Below are 24,057 nucleotides of genomic sequence, written 5' to 3'. Positions count from 1 at the left end.
TACAGGTGACAAAGGAAAGTGTGTAGAATTTAGTGATGCAATGATACATATTATGGAAGACAAATTCTTATCATGTTTCATTTGAAGTGCAAAAGTAAACCTTCACATATGGGGATCAGAGAAAGGCCCATTTATTTTTCAATATAAACATAGTTATGGGCCAAACAGAGCTCAAAATGCTGCACAACTGGTTCTTTCCACAACTTTATCAGCAAGACAAAGCACCGCCACATACAGTAGATACCTGCAGGTTTTCTAAAGGACACGCTGACTTAATATTGTCTAGTCCGCATGGGACACCAGGAGTTGGTGCTACACTTCCCTAAAATTTCTCCACATTAAAAACTCTCCAATTTTTTCTTGGTGATATATCAAAGACGGGTCTTTTTGGGCCACCATTAGCAAATTATCAGAACAAGTCCTGGCAGTGGTAATAGACACCGAGATGCATTTGGGACAAATTCAACTACAGTACCATCTATATGTTGTTCTTACAGCAGGTTGAGAGCACATAAAGAATTTATAAAAATGGTTAGTAAAACTTTGAAACTCATTAAACCTTTCAAATAACCCAACTCATCTAACCCAAATATTCAGAGTAATTGTAAAATGTTGCCATTGTGAACTAATGTATATTGCTTTGCTATTGTGTCCATCTTCTTAAACCACCCTGTATACACAAGGTGAAGTACCAATGTTTGTCAATAGTGCACCTCATGTATCAGGTAAACTGGAGCAAGCCTTACTTCAGTGAATAAATGCAAAAAAATATTAAACGCTTAATAACTCTTAAATTACAATGAATTATTGTAGCTTGCTAGTTGACATTCTAGTACAAGTTGTGTTTTCTTGGTCAGTAATCAGTCCAGTAAATTATTTCAATCAGAGGAAGCTGTTTTACACCAAGCTCTATTTCATAGGCACGATGTGGATTTAGTCTTCATTAGGCCCTAAGCAAAATTTTAGTTTGGGGCCCTCCTTGCTCAAACAATCTGCAGCACTATATTTTTGCTGCGAATTGCAGGTGGCATTGATATAGTACCTTGGTGTATGTGCAGACTACTGATAAATACTTAGCTGTGTGAACATAGGTATTCAGATATTCACACAATGCCAATGTCACATTTACGCTAAACGGGCTGCCCACATACAGTGGACAAAACCATTTTGTGTATCCAAGCATTTATTTATCCTATAAAAAGAACATCAGAAGGACTTTGGGTGTGTGAAAAGGTCCATGTGATGTCATGATGTCACGTAATAGTTGTGCAATGCTCCTTTGGAAATGTTTTGGACGGCAAGGGTATCTTTATGGGCTCCCTTAGGACCTATTGGGCCTAGGTTGCCTTGTGGAAAATCCACCTCTGTTCACAAACTCTATTTTCCAAATGCTGTGTGCCCAAACACCTGTTGGCAGAATCACATAGAAAACTGGCACCAAACACGCTCTATGTTTACTCTATGTAAATCAGTTAACTGTATAAGCAAGGAGTGCGCTCATATCTCATTTTGTTCTGGAAATAAGGCTCTCCTCCTTTTCTATTGCTGTAAGTGACATTAGGACATAGATTAAAACACCAGTGGCTATAAAGTAGCCCCAACATGGAACGCTGAACTGCTGCTTGCCTTAAAATCACACAAACTTTGCATTATTGTAGAACCGAATAAAACATGGCACAGAGAATGGAAATGAACATTAGCCAGATATGTTATTTTAGCCAAAAGGCAGCAGAGGCCTCTAGGGTACATTTATGAAGATCGATATCTGGAAGACGTTGACCATGGAAACAATTTCTTTTTTACACTAAGGACCTTATTTTGATTAACTCACAATGCTGCAAAATTCGCAGCCTTGCAAGTCCATCAGATGCCACCCTATGGACGAAGTGCCGCCAGCCCCCCCCCTCCCCCACCCACGCAGCACCCCCCGCACAGCTGCAAATGGATGCTTTACATAATCATTCATTCCCAGGCGGGGAGAAATCATTCGATGATCGCCGACCATCGAATGATTTCTCCCGCGCACACAGTTCAGAGAGACCTATATAGCCACTCTAAACTGCAGGAGCTCTGTGCAAGGACAGGGCGGGCGGCTGACATCTAGTGATGTCAGCTGCCTACCCCCCCGCATGTTTGTCACGGCCTCGTTAGCCCGAGAACGCCGAGCGTGGCCAGTGGGCATTCCTATATGCTAATGGGGCTGCCCGGCGCCCCCGCTCGGCGTGTAGGGTGCGTGCACCCGGGGAACCAAAAGTTCTGTGTGTCTGCACATGCGCAGAAACTCGCCTGCGCAGACGAAAGGGATCTGAATAAGGTCCTAAATATGCCCTAGAGCAGTGGTAGCCAACCCTAGCCCTCAAGAGCTACCAACAGTGCACAACCTAGCTGCTGCACTCATTAATCACTGACACATTTTAAAAGATCTACAGATGGAGCTAATTAGCTCACTTGTGATTCTGTGAGGAGACCTGGAAAACATGCACTGTTGGTAGCTCTCGAGGGCTAGGGTTGGCTATCCCAGCCCTAGAGGCTCAGCATTGGACTGAATGGAACCAGCTCACATATGTTCTCAGAATTATACATTTAATTGACAGGATTCAGATCTTCAAAATACAAAGAATTAAGATTACATGAGAGAAAGCCTGTGTTGCATATATTTCCACATGAAGGTCCATTAATTACAACTGCACTGAAAAACGCAGGATAATCTATCAAAAATCACTATCACATTCATCTATTCCACCTGGATATCAGAGTTCACACAGATTGTTACCTGGTAGAACTGCAGCGCTGTACTGGTCCTTTACACAACACTATGACGCAATGTTACATAAGCCTTGCTTGAATCACACACAGACCCTCCAGATCCCTCAATCACTTGAAAGTAAATAGATTTTGAGTAATAAATCACCCTGCAGTGCAAATAGACATAGTTCCAACATAATATTTTGAACCCATTGGGGACTGGTGTACAGTATATAACATAATTGGTTCCACTCAACAATAAAAATAGGGGCGGGGTTTGCACCATGTATATGAAAAGGTGGTCTAAAGAATATCCAATGACAGAAGTTGGGGTACTTGTGTATTATCACGGCGCCCATCGCATCGCATCCCACTAATTAAGGTATGCGATGGCACCGATTTGAGGCTGAGTATCCCTTATCCAAAATACTCAGGACCAGAAGCATTTTGGATAATGGATTATTCCGTATTTTGGAATATTTTTATATTTAAACGAGGTATCTTGAATTTATGATGTATAAGCACATCAAACACATGAAATACACAAATATATTATATTGTGCATGAAACAAAGTTTGTGTACAATCTCAGACACTGAATTTAAATGCCAAGCAATCATGTCCTTGCACATATTTGGTACCAGTTACATGTCCATATACAGCTCCCGTCATATTCCGTATACTCTGCAACAAGTAGCAGCAGTAACCCCCAGGCTGTCCTACTGAGCTAAAAGTGGGTGGCGACGACACACGTGGCTAGTGGCACTAAGGGGTAGTAGATCAGTACTCTTCATCCTGGTCAGGGCCTGTTGAAGGGCCAAACTCCTTCCTAATTTGTAGACAGCTGCACTTGAGGAGATAGGGAGTGACTGCTGCTGCACTGCAGCAGGCCCTTTCCCCAGCCTGGAAGACACTGCTGTGTGTTGAGCTGGGGGGAGAGGCAGCTGTAGAATTAAATCACGCCTCTCCCTCCCTGTATGAGGTGAGAGGTATAAGCGGTCACACCTGCTTGCCGCCTGCCACCCTTCATACCGGTCCGCCTTCGCAGCCACATAAAGGATATAACCCAAGGCATTGACAACATGGATGGTGCCATATAATAATGTAGGTACTTGAGAAGAGAGGAAATGTTGAAAAATACAAACAAAAATTTTCCAATCACAAATGTGTGTCAGGGTTATTGATAGAACAAACTGTTACCATTCAAATCAATAAGGGCCACATGTATCAAGCTTCAAAAAGTGATAGAGTGGAGATTGAAAAACAACCGGCCAATCAGCTCCTACTGTACCTGTCATTTTTCAAACCCAGCCTGTAACGTGACAGGCAGGAGCTTTTTGGCCAGTTGTTTTCCACTCTCCACTTTATCACTTATTGAAGCTTAGTGCATCTGGCCCCAAGTATTGACTAAAACTAAATGAGTACATGCTGCAACCACTGACCTTTATCCAACTTGGACAGACATCTAGTAAGCCAGACTCCACCTTCTCTCAACATGCTTCCAATAAAAGCTAGTGGTCCAATGCAAATCTCTATACTTTAAGGAATCTCAGATAGTACATTAAACCTTTATTACCCTCTCCATCATCACTATTCCATCTTGGTCTCAATTGTGTGTGCTTGTGAGATTCATTAATCATTTCAGAACTCGCCTATCCTAAATAGCTTAGCACACATCTCTACGTGTGTATACCCCTTTAACAACGAATATTTTTACACCGTTATTTGAATAAAAAAAAAAAAAAAAAAAGATTCACAAATTAGCAGGAAGTTCTTCAGTAAGTTATTTGTCACTCAATATTGTTTATTTTACCAATTTGTAAATTCAATAAACAACTTCTAAAAATTACATTTATTCAGGAAAAAATTTTAAAATTATTGATTTTTATTGTTTCCTGAATAGCTATCCTGCATCAAAGCAATACTAAAATTAAACAAAAGATTCCTCATTACGGTCTTTTGTAAGTATAGAAGGCTATAGGCTGCAAATGCAAAAAGAAACTCCTTCACTAGCCAAGTAAGAAATGAAACCACAGGTGCCGAATGACACTCCGTCAGTCGGGATTCTGACTGTTATTAAGCAGACATCAGAATCCCGACTGTTAAATGCCTGACAGTTAGGATCCCAACTGACAGGGGCAATTCTCCCTCATGGCAGTCCACGACCCCCATAGAGGGAGACTAGAACCTGTGGTGAGCAGTGAGCCTCCGAGCCTGCAGCGTGGCGAGATAAAGGGCTTTGTAGCGCTCGCCCCACTATCGAAATGCCGGCAGCGGGGATTCCAATGTGGGACTGATGACAGTGGGAATCCCAACTGTTTGAGCGTCATACCACACCCTGAAACCACTAGCCGCCCCCTCCCTGTATCTCACACCTCTGGGTCATTATGCAGCCCAGCCCAGTCTTGCAATTGGTACTAGAAAAAGATCTCTCAAAACTGCTGGGTGGTCACCATACAAACTTCAGCTGCATCAATGGCATCCTCCTGCAGAGATCCGACCTCCTCTCAGAACATAAAATGGAATGACTGCGATGCATGTGCAATAATATTCTTTACAACACAGTTCCATCTATCTGCTGGGGCACATCGTTTACACAGTCCAGCTTAAAAAATAAAATGTTAGATTTAGGAATAAAATTAAATTCAGGGATTTTTTTTCCAGCAGTGGAAATGTCAAACATGAAAGGAAGAAACAAATAAAAGAAAGCTACTGTTCCCAAGAAGCAGGGTAACAGAATAAACACTCCGCTCAGATCACATGATGTACATACTGTACACTATACGGTCATAGCCACAGTATAATATAGCCTTACAGCGGTCTGTTATTTACCAACTTAAAACAAATGAATGAAATAAATAAATAAAGTGCTATTCTGTTACGAGAGAGGGTTCTGTCATTTTTTTAGGAACAGTCACAACTAGAATTACCATCCAAACTCATAACTGCAGCCAACTCTCCTCAAGGATCATGTTCTTCAAACCTCCTGTTCAAATCCAAAAATAAACAAGAGGTATAATCACATGAATTACTGTGCACACAATTCACTCTGTCAGACAATGTAATTCACACAATTATAAACCAACCCATTACACATACTAAAGCCAGACCAGATTGTATAGAAAACTAATTAAAACTCTTTAGAACGTTATATTCTAAACCTGACTCCCCCTTTGCAGCAATAAGTATATGTGCACAACTCTACAGAGGTCTATTCTGTATATAATAATGTCAAAGTGCAATAGGTATAGGTTCAGTGCCAATAGCGGTCCTTGGTAATTGGAATGCTGATTTTAGACGTTACACTTGTAAAGCAGGAGAAGATGTTACAAGGACAATTACTACATACAGCACTACAAATACAGATGTCAGCAGGCAGATCGGTCCTTGAGCCCTGGGCGGTGTGGGCAGTACGGATGGAGTAATGGTTAGTATTACAAGGGTCTTGTGAGGTGATGTAATTTAGAGAAATTTGCTTTATCAAAATCTAATGATGTTAGTAAATAAGAAACCAAATGCAATAATATCAAATGAATAAAGTGCAGTCAAGAGCCTATTTGCTGAATGATGCAGGACCCTGGACTCTCACACACAGTCCAAGGACTGAAAATTACCTTTTTCTCTATACTCAGCCCCATGGATAATGTTTTACCACAGGTCAAGTCTTGTAGATAGATATTACACAATTGTTAACCTTAGCTTAGTTCTTAGCAGTTGAGCGTATGGACCATCTAACATAATTACTGTTAATTATTTATCCTTCAGCTATTGTACTGGAATACTGGCCAGGTGCAGAAAACGGAATGAGAAGATGAGAAATATCCAATGTGACTTGTGTTCTATCTATAGCTAGAGAGGAAGGATTGCATTTTGTACAGGATAAAAATCCACCTGTCTCTAGAGTCATCTCTGTCTGTTAGTTATACAGGGATGGGGACTAGAAGGCAAGTCAGTTGTGAGTCCAGACCAGACCAAGACCAGTCATCTTTCAAAACAGCTAGTAAAATGACAGTTAAGAATCAAAATGATTGGTTGGTACTTTTATCTTCTCCTCTCTGAGATATCTGACCCATAGTACCAGGTCTCCCGCTAACAAGGCAAACTGGTAATTAACACTAGATAACCCCAATTCCTACTGAGCTCCTATATAAGTATACAGGGTGGTATCTAGCGCAGACAATGTAAAATGCAGCACTGTTCTGTGAGTAAAGCTGGCCATACATCAGAAAGATCGATCTTAAGATAGATTGCGCTCATGATTGTGTACAATTTCCCTTGAAATCCCCGGCAGTCCTTGGTGGTTTTTGGACACACAATCTACTCCCAATCCATCATACAATCAGTCATACAATCCATCTGCTGCATGATTGTGCACACAATCTGCATACAATCCATCATACAATCCATCTGCTGATTGATTGTATGATTGTGTACACAAGTTGTGCACACAATCTGCATACAATCGATCTTACAATCAGTCATACAATCCATCTGCTGTATGATTGTGTACACAATCTGCATACAATCCATCTTACAATCAATTGAGATTGTATGTTTGGGTACAATATCTTTCTGATGTATGGCCACCTTAAGGGATCAGTCTAATGCAGCATACACACAGGGCGACTGAAGCCCCTCTGTGCCAATCGATGTAGCTCAGCACACATGCGATGCACCAGCGATTACTATGGTCCTACATGTATGAATTAGACATTTCTGACATTTGCTTTAATAAAATAAAATTGCTTTAACAACTCTATACTACTTAGGGGCAGATGCACCAAGCCTTGGAGAGTGGCAAAAAGGAGAAAGTGCCAACCAACCGACTCCTGTCATTTCTCAAACACAGGGCCAGATGTATCAAGCTTTAAAAAGCTCCAATCAGCTCCTACCTGCCTGCTACTGGCTGTGTTTGAAAAATGGCAGGTAAGAGGTGATTGGTTGTTTATTACTTTATACTTTATCACTTTTCAAGCTTAGTACATCTGGCCCACAGTGTGTAAAATGGCAGTTAGAAGCGGATTTGCTGGTACTTTATCTCTCCCTACAGCTTAGTGCATACATGAAACCCTTATTAGGAGAATACAATGACTGATACCCTCCCTTCACACCACTGCAGTCTGCAGGCTCACCCATGATTCACCCAGGTTGGTGACCTAGCGTTTGGGTGGCTCCGTTAAGCCGGAATCCTACTGCAGCTGTGATGGCATGTATTTTTTTGTGCTGCCACTGCAACTGGTGTACCTAGATATATGGATCAAGTGCCTAGGTGGGAAATAAAGGGCTGGAAGCCATAGCATTCCTTCCCTGAGACTGAGGCAAAGGATGGAAAGTGGTGCAGCGAACAAGCATGCTAAGGAGTCTTCCAAACCAACAGACTTGGCGATGCCGTAGCGATGGAGCAATGGGACGTGACATGTTATCTTCCGCAGCATGGCCCTTGTTTGCGATGATGATTACAGGGTGTTTTGGTTTTTATTTGGAAAAAGCCAAGCAGAAATCTCATGTTACATAAAATCACACATACAAAATCGGTTTATTTTAATTTTGGTCAAATCCCTTCTAGGCCTGGTTTCCATCAGTCTCTATTTTTCTTACCCAACCAACCTCTCCCAGCGGTCATTTAAAATTCACAAATGAATACACATCATATATGTTTTTGTATTCACTAGGAGCACACCATGGAAGTATACATGAACAGTTAAATAATGATAAGCTTATGTCGAGACTTACTCATTACTGGCTATAATCGTGCGGAATGTTTAGTGAAGACTTCATAACAAGCACTGAGGACCATTCAAGTGGTCTCACAGTGTGAGCGCTACAGAACAATTAGTTATCACTCATCACTTCAATACACTGCCAAGATTTCTGTCCCTGCGCCAACCCCACAACCCAGAGAGATGCTGCAGCACAATTTCTATGGGTAGCTAGGCAGGTGGGTTTTACATGAACACATATGTGGTCACGTTAGGAAATATGGATGCACTAATTTGATGAGGAGCCTATTAGCAGATATGCACATATTAATTTTACTTTGTTATTACAAAAATGAAAAATAAATATTGCTACAGGGAAAACAAACACACATGCAAAAATAAATAAATAAAAAAACAACATTTAGTTTCCTTGGCTGCCGTAGCTTGTTTAGTGTAGGAGCCAGAGGTGCAATACATTTCATTGTAGAACGGCTAGCCTCTGAAAGGGTGGTGTGCCATTGTTCTGTTTTTGTGTTGGCCATTGTACTACAGAAGCAACAGCTCTGCAGTGACCAGACTGGTTAGTTATTACCTTTTCTAATGGGAACCCAAGACCTGATCTCCCTGTTACACTGGTGGCCTGACTGGTTGATAACTTGGAAACTGGAGTAAAGAAGGGGTGAGTGTGTGGTAGGACTTCCTCACAAACAGCGGCAACATCACCCTCTTCTCTCGACCGCTGCAGACTGTCAATCTCTTGACATCTGTAGTGTCCATCGACACAGGACCCGTACTGCACATGGGCAAGGCAAAGTACTGAACACTGGTAGTTTGCACTATGTGCCTCAGATCTGACAGGACAAGATTTAGGCCCAGCATGCTTTGCAACCCAATACAATCTTTGATAAAGGTCTACTTTTGTGTCTAGTTAGTACAGAACGTTAATGAAGAAAAATACATTTAAAGTATGTGTCTTGTAGTTTTATTACATGCATTTTATCTTCTAACATTAGTTACAAAGAACATACTGTGTGAAGCATTTTCGTTTGTATCCTACAGCCAAACACAAATCAGATGGAATTTAATGCGGAGGAGGGCAAGGTTTATCCAGACAGGTTTATTCCTTCTTGAAGGAACAATTAATCACCACAAAAACAAATGTAAATTTTTAAATACAAAAAAAAAAAAAAAATGTAATTCTGGAGAACACCAAATAGGTTGTATATTTATGGGCAATATGTGTCAATGTAATACAGCACACCCGTACGTGCCATATCCATGTAACAAGCTCACAAGGACATTCATAAGATAAATCCGAACAATGCACTGTTGTACGACACAAACGTAATCTACATCAGGAGCAAAATGAACCACCCTACTCACACCTGCCAAATGTGCCTGCCCATGTAATATGAAGAAACCTGGACATCTTACAACTGAAAGGGTAAATAGCTACAAGGGCACACGCTAGCTAAACATTAACTGCGGGGAGCACATACCAGAAAATCTCAGGAATCTTTCAATGTCAGGACAGAAACAAATATAGAAAGATATAAAGATAAAGAAAAGCAGAACACACTCATATGGGATTTGAGAACTTATTTTAAATAAAGTTGATAATTGAAGGCAAGTTCTCTTATTCCAATTTGAATGTCTGTTTCTTTTCATTGTCTGCACAAATACATCTTGGGTCTTTTTTTTGTACCTGGACCATTAATCACAGGGAGGTTTACACCTATGGAGGTGAAGTATTTGTGATGAACACCGGGGGCTTAGATGTGGTGCAGCTAGGTTCAAAATCCTTATGGAAAAGGAGATGCATTGTTCATAGATTGGTATATTTGTACCTGCGCACTGTCTTTAGCTGCCCTTTTGTCCAGTACACAAAAAAAAAGGGCAGCAAAGACAGTGTGTGCAGGTACAAATATCCCAAGAAAGGACCTAGTGCAGCTCAATTTATTCATTAAAGATGTGAAAGGACATTTGTACCCACAAAGATCATATTTGTACCCAGTATTTCATCACTGTGGAGTTAAAACCACGATTAAAACAGAAGATCCACCTTGGCACTCTCAGCAATAGCATCTTTCGTGTGGCTGCTGGGTTCTGGAAATGCCGTCGCATGCCGGGACACCTTCTCCACAGACAGTGGAGGTCGTTAGCCGGGCCGCGTGGTCACATCACCACACCATGCCCCTACTTGCTGTCTCAACCCTTTAAATGCATCTCCAAGTGAAAGTGCAGCTTGCTAAATGCACATTGTCTGTCAGACTGTACATATAAGCGATGGTTAGAGACGGATGACATTCAGACCTGATCGCATGGCTATGAATGTGATTGGCCAGCGATAAAGTAGATGGTGCCCTACTAAAGTCAAATCCCACCTTGTGAATCAATGTACACACCGTACTAAAGTCATTGGGTCGACCAATACTAGGTAGACATGCATTGGGTTGACCACTGAAGGTCAACACATGAAATAGGTCGACATGGTTGGAAGGTCAACACAAGCATTTGGTCAACAATGGCTAGGTCGACATGGGTTTTTCACTTTTTTTTGTTCCTATGGTCAACAGAGTTCCCGCTAGGCTGTTTTAGTGAGGTGCTGCGCCCTGCCTGATTTTTAAAGGGTAAAATGTGTCCTGCCCCTCTAGCAGCGCCCTGCTAAAACAGCCTGCTGCCTGTCCCGCCGGAGTGCACCGGTGAAGCCCAGCGCCGCCGTAGATCACGGTGCTTATAGTGACGTCGGCGTGCCCGGTCAGCCCCTCCAGTGCCCTGCCCCATTTGGTTCCTAGAAGGAACACTACAACATAGTCGGCATGGACACCATCAAAGTGTTCCGCTGCGCACCTGTCTGCACCACATTTTTGGGGTTCATAATGTTTCCCACAATTGTTCATGTACTTCTTCCAGTATACTTTTGTAGAAAAGGAAAGGAACCCCATTGTCCTGCAAATTGACATAATTGAATCACACATTTCTCAGGTGCGTGCATCCATGCTACAGACTCTCTCCTAACTGAAGTAACCCGTATACATGAAGCAGAGCTGCGGTACTATGGTTTGAGGGGGGGGATGTATTTCTGTACACATACCACACGTTTGTGTTCCAGTCAGGAGGTCACAACCCGGTACACCTGACTCAGCAAACATCAATAAGCCATGTGTAACAACCGAATAATGCTGACACTCATGTGACAGACACAAAGCAGCTGTTTACAGTTCTTCTAATGTATAGTATTAGTAACTAATTCACTATATCAGTTACTAATGATATAGCTTACATACAGAGTGTGGTAAGATAACAGCAGAAACTATGGGGGAAATGTAATAGGATGAGAGATTCAGAAAGCGATTTGGTAAGAAATCTCCAGATTTTTTTAAAGCGGCAATCATTTACACTGCAAAACCAGTTAGACTTTGCCGTGTAAATGATTGCCGCTTTAAAAAAAACAAAAAAATCTGGAGATTTCTTACCAAATCTCTCATCCTAAAATTCACCCATATTATATATTTAATGCCCCAGGAAAGAACATTTTAAAGGAAAACTTAATTGTGTGCAAAGTCATACCAAAACAGCAATAAGGACTCAACTTGTTCTGAAGTTATTACTTGTTTTTTAAATTGAGTAATTTTTATTATTTTTTCCACAAATCAAACATAACTACAACTTAAACTAGCGAAAAAATAAATAAATAAATAAATAAATAAATAAAAAAAAAGTTATTACTTGTAAGTTCCAAACACCCACAAAAATATTTTAAATAAGATAGATCTTCCCATCTGCCAACACTTTTCCCTAAACTACTTCTCTATCAGTGCTCTGTCCTTGTCCGAGACTGCCTCCCATTATTCCCACGTCAGGGAGGCAAGGCAGTTGGCACGGCCTGAATGACCATGGATAAATATTCTGATGCATAACTATTTTTATAGTTCACTTAGGGTTACCAATACTTAAACCAGAGGACTAAGGTGCCCAGTTATTTAATTTTTGCTGCAAATATTAAAGTACCACCGACATGTAAGACGGAGGGGCTGCAGCAGGAATCTCCAATACCTGCTGCGATCTCTCCTGTCCTGCCCGCAGTCCCCATACTTTTGTAATGGGATGCGGATGCTGCTCGATGAACCAATATGAACCCCTTACTCACTGCATATTGGACTCTGGTTATCACGAGCCGTAACCTTTCACACCGCACCCAATTGCCTGCAAAACTCAGCAAGTCAGTGTAGGATTTGTACAGGCTCATAAAAAGGATGCATTAAAAGTGTGCACCAATGAACATCTTTTATACAGAACATGGGTCAAGTAACTTGGGGCCCCCTTCACCGTTTCACACCACAGCCCATAAAAATTACAGCCCTGGGAATAACCCTGACAATGAGGCAGCAGCAAGCTCAAATACACAAAAAGTGATCCGTTTGTGCATTCAAATGGGATTTTCCACATCACACCTATTATTACGTATGAGTGTACCCACTAGGTAGAAAAAAATAAATGTATTAGAGGAATAATGTATTTATCCTAACAGCAATCTCCCTTTCTCCCTCATTAGTCCAGCAATCTCCCTCATTTCACCTAGCCCACATTACACTGTTACATTTTTTGGGATAAAAGGAATGAGAGATAGATAAAATGACATTGAATCATCAGCACCATTTCCCAGCACTTTGGAAACACACTCAAGTTCAAAGGAAAATGTTCCTGCTGGGTGTGGTCCTGGTGCTCTCCCCTCACTGAGGGGCAGATTTATTAAGCTCGGTGAAGTGATCAAGTGTCTGGTTTTTGTCACTGATCAATCAGCTCCTACCCCTCATTGTTCAAACCAAGCCTGTAACTACACGGTTAGAAGCTGATTGGCCGGTGATAAAAACCAGACACTTTATCACTTCACCGAGCTTAGTAAATCTGCCCCCAAGTTATACTAATCAAATCAGAATGAGACATATTTGAACTTCATATAGATGGAGTCTGTATATGCTGCACTCAGGAACATCATTCTGTAATAGGAAGCAATGGTATGGGTGAATGGTGAACATCAAAGGATAATTCAATGGGTAAAAGGTAACTTGCCGCTTACAGTCCAGGGGGGGGGGGGGGGGGGGGTGTGTGTGTGTGTGTGTGTGTGTGTGTGTGTGTGTGTGTGTGTGTGTGTGTGTGTGTGTGTGTGTGTGTGTGTGTGTGTGTGTGTGTGTGTGTGTGTGTGTGTGTGTGTGTGTGTGTATAACAATTTTTATGAAGCAGCAGCAGAGTGGAAGGCTGGAGAGGGGAGAGGAAGGATCTATAAGAATTGGTGGGCAAGGGGAGATTAATCATTTTTATGAGTGGGAGACAGAAGAATGCTTTTTATTAAATCAGCTTCACAGCCTCATCTGTACAGGGGGAGAACATGACTGAGGAGTCAGGACACTACAGGCTTCTCCCAGATAACTTTTCTGAGAGAAGCCTGTAGTGTCCGGTCTCCTCAGTTCTGTTATTGTGCAGGGGGGCAGCCTGTGGTTTCCTGTTATTATACAGGGGGAGCAGCCTGTGGGGTCCAGATTGTGCCATATTCTGTAATGGGCATTATGGTGTGTTCCATAATGTGTAATGCCTCCTTTATCTGATGCCACGCTTCCTTTCCATGAAACCACACCCCCCTTTTCGCCACGCAAGGGTCCCACCTGTGGCGGGTGGGCCTGTGTACTCAAAATGCCAGGGCTGATTTCTGGTCCCAGTCCGGCCCGGAGGATATGGATGCTGGGTACTCTTTACCTAGAACGGCGCCCATCGAATGCACTAAAAAACGGGTGCGATGCGATGCCCGCGATTTCCCATAGGGATCAATGTTAAAAGTGAGATTGGACGCGATTTTAGTGTTCAATGCCCGCGATTTTTACATAGGAAACAATGTTAAATGGGCCACAGAGCCCAAATAGTCACCGTGAAGTCTGAAATGGCCCCCACAATTGTTAACGCCACCCCACGATCAACGTCAACCCGAAGCGTGGCGAGCGCAGCGAGCCCGTGAGGGGCGGCGGTACGCGTCCTCCGACCTTTTCATACCCCCACTATCCACGTCGGCGTGGAGTTGAGAATAGAATAGTGTGGCGAGCGCAGCGAGCCACCGAGCCCGAAGCGTGGCGAGCCCCGCGAGGGGACGCGGATACCTTCACAGTTATACGCGTCCCCTTGCGGGCTTCCCAGGTGTCCATGGCCTGTAAAGTCCGCGAAGGGACGCGTTTACCTGTGAAGGTATCCGCGTGCGCTCGCCTCGCTGCGCTCGCCACACTATTCTATTCTCAACTCCACGCCGACATGGATAGTGGGGGTATGAAGAGGTCGGAGGACGCGTACCGCCGCCCCTCGCGGGCTCGCTGCGCTCGCCACGCTTCGGGTTGACGTTGATCGTGGGGTGGCGTTAACAATTGTGGGGGCCATTTCACAGTTCAAGGCCACTATTAGGGCTCTGTGGCCCATTTAACATTGTTTCCTATGGCCAAATCGCGGGCATTGAGGCATTTAACAGTAAAATCGCGTCCAATCACAGTTTTAACATTGATCCCTATGGGAAAGTCGCGGGCATCGCGTCGCACCCGTTTTTTATGTACCCGCGATTTTTTACCCCCGCGATGCCAATCGCGGGCGCCGTTCTAGGTAAAGAGTACCGGATGCTATTTTGTCATACATTTAGGTTGATACATGAAATAAGTAAACATGGCTAAGGTCGACTGGGTCAGAATGTCAACACAAGCATTAGGTTGGCAATGGGAAGGTCGACAGTAAAAATGTCGACATGATTTTATACCCAACCATCCACTAGGGCAGAGATGGGGAACTTTTAGCCATCCAGCTGTTGTTAAACTAAACATTCCAGCAAGCCCCGCTACAGTTTTGCTATTTAGCCATGTTAAACCTGTTGCAGGGCATGCTGGGATGTGTAGTTTAAGAACAGCTGGAGGGCCAAAGGTTCCCCATGCCTGCACTAGGGCGTGAGGGAGAATATAATAGTGTTCCAAGCGCAGTGAGGCACCGTGCCTGAAGTATGGCGAGTGCAGCGAGCCATGCGATATACTGATACGGTGTCCATGTCGACTTATGAGTTTTTTAAATTTGTCCTGAATTTTGTCAGATCAGCCTTTTGACTGTCAACCTAATGCTTGTGTCGACCTCCCGATTGTTGACATATTTCATGTCGACCTTCATACAGTTGACTCTAGGACCCATACCAGTTTAAAAATAAATAAGAGATTTAAATACAGGGGACAAATGTTGTCTTTTCTGATGCAACTATATTTACTATGGGGGGGGGGGGGGGATGAGAGGCGCCAATGCCAACATGAGCACATAGAGCTAGACACACAATGGTTTGTTATTAGACGTCCTAACCATGTGCACAAAACATGATTTGCCTCAGGAATTGTTAAAAGCGTAAAGGAAAAATGTTTCCTTTATTAATTAAATGTTTTGTTTTCTGAGAAAAAAAAAAAAAAAGTTCTCATCATTTGGTTCCTGTTTACATAGGGAGTGCCAAGTACTCATACCCGACACCTACAGTTGGAAAAGTGTTTCATGCTGAATGAAAACGCTACTTCTGCCTAGCTTGCTTTCTGACAGGGCATGACCTCGAAGCAGGGAGGGTGATGTGGCATTAATGCCACGAGGGGCAAAAGCATGCACAGCCGCTCTCCCCTGGGGGAAGGATTTATACTGTCACAGATATGGGAAAACCTATTTACTAGGAGAGCCAGAGTGACAGATCACTAATCCCGAGAGGCATGCCTGGCACACGCTGCTGTTTGTGCTAAACCCACAGAGAGAGAAAAACACAGTGTTACACAGGAGCTGGAAACAGCTGTGATGGGCACTATAAACCAAACATAGAACTAGAGGATCCAGAACGTACTGGTTTATCTTTCTGCATTATAGTTGAAATTTGATTGAGACTATTATAACATCTGGGAAGGACAAAAACACCAGCGTCCAACGTAGTACAATAAAGAACAGTAGGTACTTATGTATTATCTGGGCTCCCATGTTAAATGCACCCCATTTTCATACCCCTACTATCCAACTATGCATGGAGTTGATTTTATATAGTGTGGCGAGCGCAGCGAGCCACCGTGCCCCGCGAGGGGACACGGTCTCATAAGAAAAACGGGAGCACAGATATTGCATAAGTACCGAACGGTATACCAGATTGTATTCCGTAACCCCTATGAACAGCAGTTCAATGTGGAATTTAATTCCCTCACTTGTAAAAGAAAAGCGAGCGAGCGAGAGCGAGAGAGCGAGAGAGCGAGAGATTAACGCAACATATAGCTTTGTTCCAGTACAAACCACTACAATATACTCTGCATATATTCATTTTAGTTTCTTATATGGCGCACTATATTCCATTGCGCTTTATATATACTTTTAGTGCCCAATTTATTATAAAGAAGAAGACTCATTAGGGCTTCTGCTTATTTACCAATCTCCAAGCCTTTACAATCTGACTGTTCCCTTCAGAATAGGTCCTCAGACTAAACATGTGGAATCCAGGGCTAAAAGCCACAGCAATCCTTTGATCACCGTTGCCATCTCAGGCAAGCAGGTGATACAGAAACAATAAAATGCTGGAAGCTAAAGTATGGGTTGCCCATGTGAAAACTGCTTACACATGTAAAAAAGCCCAACACCTAAGCATCTGCCAAAGCGATAATTCCGTGCTTACATTGCCCGGGCATACCCGGTAGCTACGATACATTTTAAAGATAAATAGCAGCTATATAAAAAGTTTTCTATTGTGGAGAAAGAGATATACAGTGATAGAAAACCTTCTTTAATGATGCGGTTTGTTCTTGGTATGGATCATGGTGCCATTCAGAAGGGTGGGTTTAAGCCCACATTGCTTTTCTGACTAAACGGAGTTATAAATTGCATGGCAATCAAAGGCAGCATTCCGATTGCCGCAGCGATCTCAGACAGCCTGCAGCAAATGCATATTTTCCCCACACTAACTATATAACAGGGTGGAGCAGCGAATGATAAAGAAAATTAGCATCTGTCATAGACACAACAGGTCAGGGGCCATCCTTACACTGCATAGAAATAGGAGCCAGAACAACAACTTTTTATCTCTCAGTCCCTGGGTGTTTTATGGAGATAAGAGGCCTCATTTTACAGCATCGTCAACAAACTATATAGTAGAATCAACTTACTCCATTATCTGTGCTATAACCATTAAGATATTTGAAAGAGGAGTAAGTATTCATTTATACCAAAGTTTAGTACGTATGTTGTCTGGAGACAGCGGCTTCTCCACAGCACACTCCCACCCATGACCCTCCACTGTCATGCCATTGCTAGCAGTGTACAGGCTGCTATCATTGGTATAATATAAGTGAGGCAATGTTTGTGTACATAATGCAGAAGCAAAAGGACGAGACGTGTTGCTGTTGTGGCAAGTATAGTAAATAACAGTTTAACTACAGGCTTAAATTTGTCCCAGGTATTATTTAAATGTAGGAGTCCACACCACTTCCACTGTGATGGTTTCATGAACCTAGCAATTTTTTCTGCACAGAATGGTTCTATTAACCCTAGAACACAACATACATAATTTTGTCAGGCAGTAATTTCAAGGGTTTCTTTTGGTATTATTTTTTTACCCCTGTATGTAGACATAATGGGCCAGATTCTCTAAGCTTCAAAGTGATAAAATAGAAAGTGATAAACAGCCAGCCAATCAGCTCCTGCCTGCTATGTCGCAGACTGTGTTTGAAAAATGTCAGACAGGAGCTGATTGGCTGGCTGTTTATCACTCTCCCTTTTATCACTTTTGAAGCTTAGAGAATCTGGCCCAGAGTCAGTTGGTCATGTGTACATTTACAGCAAATGAGATACATGTTTCCGCCGTGCAATTTTGTTTTAGCAATTTGAATAACAACAAATATAAAATAATAATTGAACAGGATTCTCATGAAGCCCAAGTTACATCATTCCTATAGAGCAGGAGTGACGAGGAAGTTGCAACATATATGCTGTTAGAGAATGGAATGAGAAAAAAAATTACATTATGAACTATTTCTTGTCAAAGCAGACCCCAAAAAAGTGGGGAAATCACATAGGAATGCCTCAGTTACATGCATTACAGTAGAATCAGGACTCATTTTCAATAAGATTACTACACCTACGGTACAGTACTTACAATTTGTGATCAGTAAAATTATTTACTTTAGACTGCTGCATAAATGAGTACGTATCTAATATATGCAATGTTGAAATATATCACTCAAAACTAGATCTCCAAAGTGTTACTACTATCCTAGTAAATGATGTGTGTGCTATATAATAAGCTGTGAATAATAAATTCAGACAAACATGAGTGTCTCCCATTAAACAGAAGTCTGAACAACACAGGCCTTGAAAATATCAGAATCTGGGTGACAGACAGGAACATCATATTGGCGACACTACCGCAGCTGTGGCATGTTTATAGTCAGATGCGCACACACAAAAAGGGGCCAGCAGCAATGGGGTAAAAAAACACACACACACACACACATTTTAGAACCAGAGTGTAAATGACAAAACACCAGGCTTAGCTAGGTGGTTGTGCGTCATGTAAATTCACTGGTCTGGTGTGTGTTATAGGGCTGCAGCAAATACAACTGCTAAAAATAACCTGCTACAATCCTCAGTCAGTGGATGGTAATGTGGAATAGCTATGCGTGGAACAGAAGAAAGTCACTGGAGAGTAATGTCCTACACATACTATAACATGACCGAGGCTAGATTATAACAGGGATCCATAGCAATGGGGAGAGGTCAATGTACAGCACAGGATAAGTGTACCATGTCGTGTTATAGGACAGGCCCCTTTCCTGCCCCCACTAGCATGGTATGCTCATGTTGTCCCCACTGCTGAAACTTATATCACCCAGGGTGTTGTAATCATATAAACAGAGTGTGTGTGCGTTATACAAGAAGCTATGGTGAGAGCTGGCTATGTGACACACACATACTGCACATAGCAGCACGGTGCCTGTGAGCAGCTGGAGAGTGTGTATGTTCCCCTAAGGACACCGCATCCCCAGTGCCGGCACCCCCTCTCCTCCTGCCGCCGGTACCTGTAAGCCAGCGTCATGCACTCCAGCAGCTTGGTGAGGGACGCGTCTATGGACAGATGGCATGTGCTGGTCTTGCCGAAGCTGTAGGTCTGGCAGGCCTGCTCGTTCACCGTGTCGAAGTCGTAGCCTTTCTTGGGCGGGTGCTCGCTGTGCGGGGAGGACACCATGAAGTGTCCGCTGTGGATGATCTGCGCCTCGGTGCTGTCCGACTTCTTAAGCAGCAGGTTGGGCTCGTCCGTGTCAGAGTCATCGTCCGGCTCCTGCTTCACCATGACAGCGGCGTGTGCCAGGCGGCTCGGGAACGCTTTCGCCGCCATCATCATCATCCTTCCGGCTGCCAGCACCGGCTCATTCCCGTCAACACACTCGGGGCTACTCTCTGCGCTACTGCCGCGGACGAGGCCGGGTTCGGAGGGGCCTCAACGACGTCACACATTCCCTTGCCAATGAGAGCAGGCACATCTCCGCAGTCACAGAGAGAAGGCGTAGCTTCGCCCGTGATTGGCTGCCAGGCAGACCGGCCCCTGTCAACGCCCCCTCTGTGATGTGTATAGGAACGGCTGATGGGTGTGCTGCATATACACGATGCGTGTGACTGTGTGGCCGTGGAATGAGGGGAGAAACGCTTCCACTTTCTTTTGTTCTAAGGAAGCCGTCACCAACTGCTCCCACCCCCCTCCCCTCCACCCCCTCCTTCTGTGTTTCACTCTCTCATAGGCTATATAGTACATGTTATTTCCCTGGGGTTGACAAGGACCCGAATCTTTATCGATAGTACACACTTTAATAAAATGCACGATAATATCGTTAACAATATTGTTTTTGTACATATGTCTGCCTTTATGGCATACAGTAGTGTATAAGGGGCTTTAGCGTCTTAACCATACATGTGGAAGAGAATCCACATGCTGCACTGTACAATTAGTTACTCAACAACATTGCATAAAAAGGGCTCTTATTTTTCCAATATTGTTTTGTATGTGCCCCATTGCAGTGTGGGCTGCTTCCCTTTGCATATGGGGTTATTTAGACCTGATTGGTTCGGGCGATTTAGCAGCATCCTGCGACCTTCCTGCAGTTAGATAGCTGCTGCCCTGTCTGAGTGAAATCCCGCCCCGTGCAAGCCTGCAAATTGCTGGAATGGCAATTCCCTGCAAATCCATTTACCATCAAATTATTTTTCCACTGTGTGCAGTTGAAGCCCGGGATTTACTTGGCAGCTGCGATAAAAACATTAGGATCTGGCTGGAGCTGACGTCACATGACTTCCCCTCAGACGCCTGGGCATGCCTGCGTTTTCCCTGACACTCCCAGAAGGGATGCAGTTTAAATCCTGGCGGTCGGGATCCCGGCGTTCAGAATCCCGACCGCCGAAATCCCGACAGTTTCTCCCTCCGTGGGTGTCCACGACACCCCTGGAGGGAGAATAAATTAGTGTGCCGAGTGTAGCGAGGCACCAGGCCCGCTGCGTGGCGAGCGCAGCGAGCCCGAGCCCGCAAGGGGGGGGGGGGCGATCCACGTCCCCCCCTTGTCGGGATTTCGTTGGTCGGGATTCCGGCGCCGGGATTTCATACTGAATCCTCCCAGAAAATGGCCAGTTACCATCCCCAATCAATTTGGGATGGCCAGGCAGTAGCGCACGCAGGGGGGGTTTCTGAGTACCCAGAAACCCCCCAGGAGTCTAAGGACCAGTGGCGTAAATAAGCCTCCGCAGCCCCAGCGATGGCGGGGGGGAGCAGGGGCCCCGGGGGCGCAGTTTCACTCTCTAACAGAGCCAGCAGCAAGAGAGCTGCAGCAGCCACTTCTCCGCCTCTGGCTGTGTGAGGACGCAGTGACAGGGTCACTGAGCGTCCTCACACAGACAGCCAGAGAGCGTTCCCCTTCCACCCTGCCTGCTGCCCACCCACCTTACACGCTGCGCTGGCGCTGCTAATTATTCCGGGCTCCCTGTGGCTTTCCTTTACTGGCTGGGTGAGTGGCTGACTGCTATAAACAGGCAGTCAGTGCGGGCTGGGCAAGGGACGGCCGGGAGGAATGATGAGTGCTCTCCTGGCTGCTCTGAACGTCTGACACCTGCCCCGCAGCCCCAGCATGTCCTCAGATGTAGAGGTTCAGGGCTGGAGCAGTTGAGGCAGTGTCAGTGTCACAGGCAGCTTCCTGATACACAGCTGCTGCTGGGTCCTGATTATGGAGCCAGCCCCTCCCCCGGGACCTGCTACCAATGAGCAGAGCTGATATACAAAGTCTTCCCTTCCTGTCCCCTGACCTCCCTTCTGCAGCACTGACTCGTCTCCTCCCAGCCAGCATCAGCCCAGCCTCCGAGTCCTGCAAGGCTCTTCACTTTCATAATACAGTTAATTGCTTAAGTAGGGTCAAATATACTGTAGATGTGGAGTGTCAGTGTGGCAATCATTTGTGTATTTATTTGCTGTGTGTGTGTACAGTACATGGGGGCTGTTTTTTCCATTTATTTTATTTGTTTAAATATACTAAGTGTGAGGATCTCTGAAGATTTCTGATATTTATCATCTATATATCTGGTACTTATGTAGTAACTGGGCTGCCGATTTTGAAATCGGGTCCATTGCATCGCATCGCACCCGACCATATCGCATGCGATGCGATGCGATGCGATGGACCCGATTTTTCCATAGGATTCAATGTTAAAATGGACTGAGTCCATTTTAACATAGAATTCAATGGGAAAAGGGGTCCTTTTCATACCCCTACTATCCAAGTGGGCATGGAGTTGGATATAAACCTGTGGCGAGCGTAGCGAGGCGAGCGTAGCGAGCCCCGCGAGGGGACACAGAATACCGGCCCCTCGCGGGGCTCGCTTCGCTCGCCACGCTTCGGGCTCGGTGGCTCGCTACGCTCGCCACAGGTTTATATCCAACTCCATGCCCACTTGGATAGTAGGGGTATGAAAAGGACCCCTTTTCCCATTGAATTCTATGTTAAAATGGACTCAGTCCATTTTAACATTGAATCCTATGGAAAAATCGGGTCATCGCATCGCATCGCATCGCATGGTCGTATGCGATGCGATATCGCATCGCATCGCATCTGATTGTATGCCTTAACTTAAGGCATACAATCAAAAAATCGGCAGCCCAGATACTACATAAGTACCATATATCTATATATATCATATATATTTATTTATATAAATATAGTCCCAAAAGAATAAGCTCATCCAAGGTATTCATGCAATCCAGCACCTACAGATGCACCCACGCGACCTGGGCACACATGGTGGTACATTTACTAAGATGGGCGTGCTATGAATGATGCCCATATCAACCAAACAGGTTCTACTATTTATTTATTTAATTATTTATTTAGCACATTCTACAAGATAAAAGCTAGAATCTGATTGGTTGCTATGGGCAACATTCTATGTTCAATATAACTCACGTCTTTGTAAAATTACCCCATTGTTTGTTGTGCTGCGTGTGAATCTTAATACACTGGGCGGTGTATAAACCTAACCTCCCAAGCCCCAAAGCCTGACCATAACCCCTGCCTTGCATGTCCCCAAATCTCCCTCCACAGCCTAACCCTAAATCACTAGTACCTAAACCCAATCCCCCCTTGCTTGTGCTTTTTTTGCATATAATTTGGGTCCTAGCAAGCAATAAGGCAATGCAGGAATGGCCACTTTCATACCTTCATGCTTTACTAGGAGAAGAGTTGATGTCACCATTGCACTCATGAAAGACAAAAGTCAGCTTAATTTAAATAGGATGAGCTTTCTCTTTCACGTGACATCTTGCTGTGCTGAGATACTGTGTTCATGGATGTCGCATTTATGGCCTAGAGGACTATGTGGCCTACTCAGACCAGTGAGAGGCACTACTGGGGGCATTGTATGAAGTGCATTGTGTAAAGGACACTACTGTAGGTGTCATATGTATAAGCAGGAGTACTGGGCCATTACGGTGTGTGGCATGTTGTGTAAAGGGCATTATGGTGTGTGACATCTTGTACTAAACATTGCTACTCTCCCTTTTTGGAATGGGCACTCTATAGGTTATTTATTTTCTTTATAAATTATTTGTGTTTTTTTTTTTAAAGTTTATAAGGGGATATTTCTACAGGTCGCGCTGGGAACCGAATTACCAAGAGTCAGTCCTGTTTGTTTTACCAAAAATAGGGGGGGGGGGGGGCGCCAGAATTTATTTTGGCAGGGGGGAGCAAAATTTCTAGTTACGCCACTGCTAAGGACCCTAGACTGAAAGCTGACGGTCCCCTCTTTCCATGGGTACAAGAATTTTAAAAATCGGCTCTTGGGAACCGGAGATATCTGACTTCAAAGCAGTGGTCCCCATCCAAGCCTGTTAATTGCTCTTCCCAGTCAGATATTTCAGGTTCTGTCTGACTTAGGGCCTTATTCTGGTTGGTGCGGCCGGCCCATACGCGTACGTTCCGGGGTATTTAATGACCTGCGCATGCGTACCATCTCCAATGCGCAGGCGCGAACACTCCACAACGCTTACGGACGGGTCTCTCCGTGCGAAA

At 44.0% G+C, this 24,057-nt stretch overlaps 1 protein-coding gene across 1 annotated transcript in view; it reads right to left on the bottom strand.

Annotated features, from left to right (window-relative positions):
• Positions 1-20,082, bottom strand: part of MLXIP (MLX interacting protein) — a 63,089-nt gene extending 43,007 nt beyond the window's left edge. The window contains exon 1 of the mRNA XM_083151317.1: positions 19,537-20,082. Coding sequence (XP_083007443.1) covers positions 19,537-19,862 — 326 coding nt within the window. The 5' untranslated portion in view covers positions 19,863-20,082. The remainder of the gene's footprint in view (positions 1-19,536) is intronic.
• Positions 20,083-24,057: the final 3,975 nt, after the last annotated feature.

The sequence above is a fragment of the Crinia signifera genome, chromosome 1 (genome assembly GCF_055691185.1).
Source record: "Crinia signifera chromosome 1, ASM5569118v1, whole genome shotgun sequence".
Classification (NCBI taxonomy): domain Eukaryota; kingdom Metazoa; phylum Chordata; class Amphibia; order Anura; family Myobatrachidae; genus Crinia; species Crinia signifera.
This window is presented reverse-complemented; position numbering and strand designations above follow the sequence as displayed.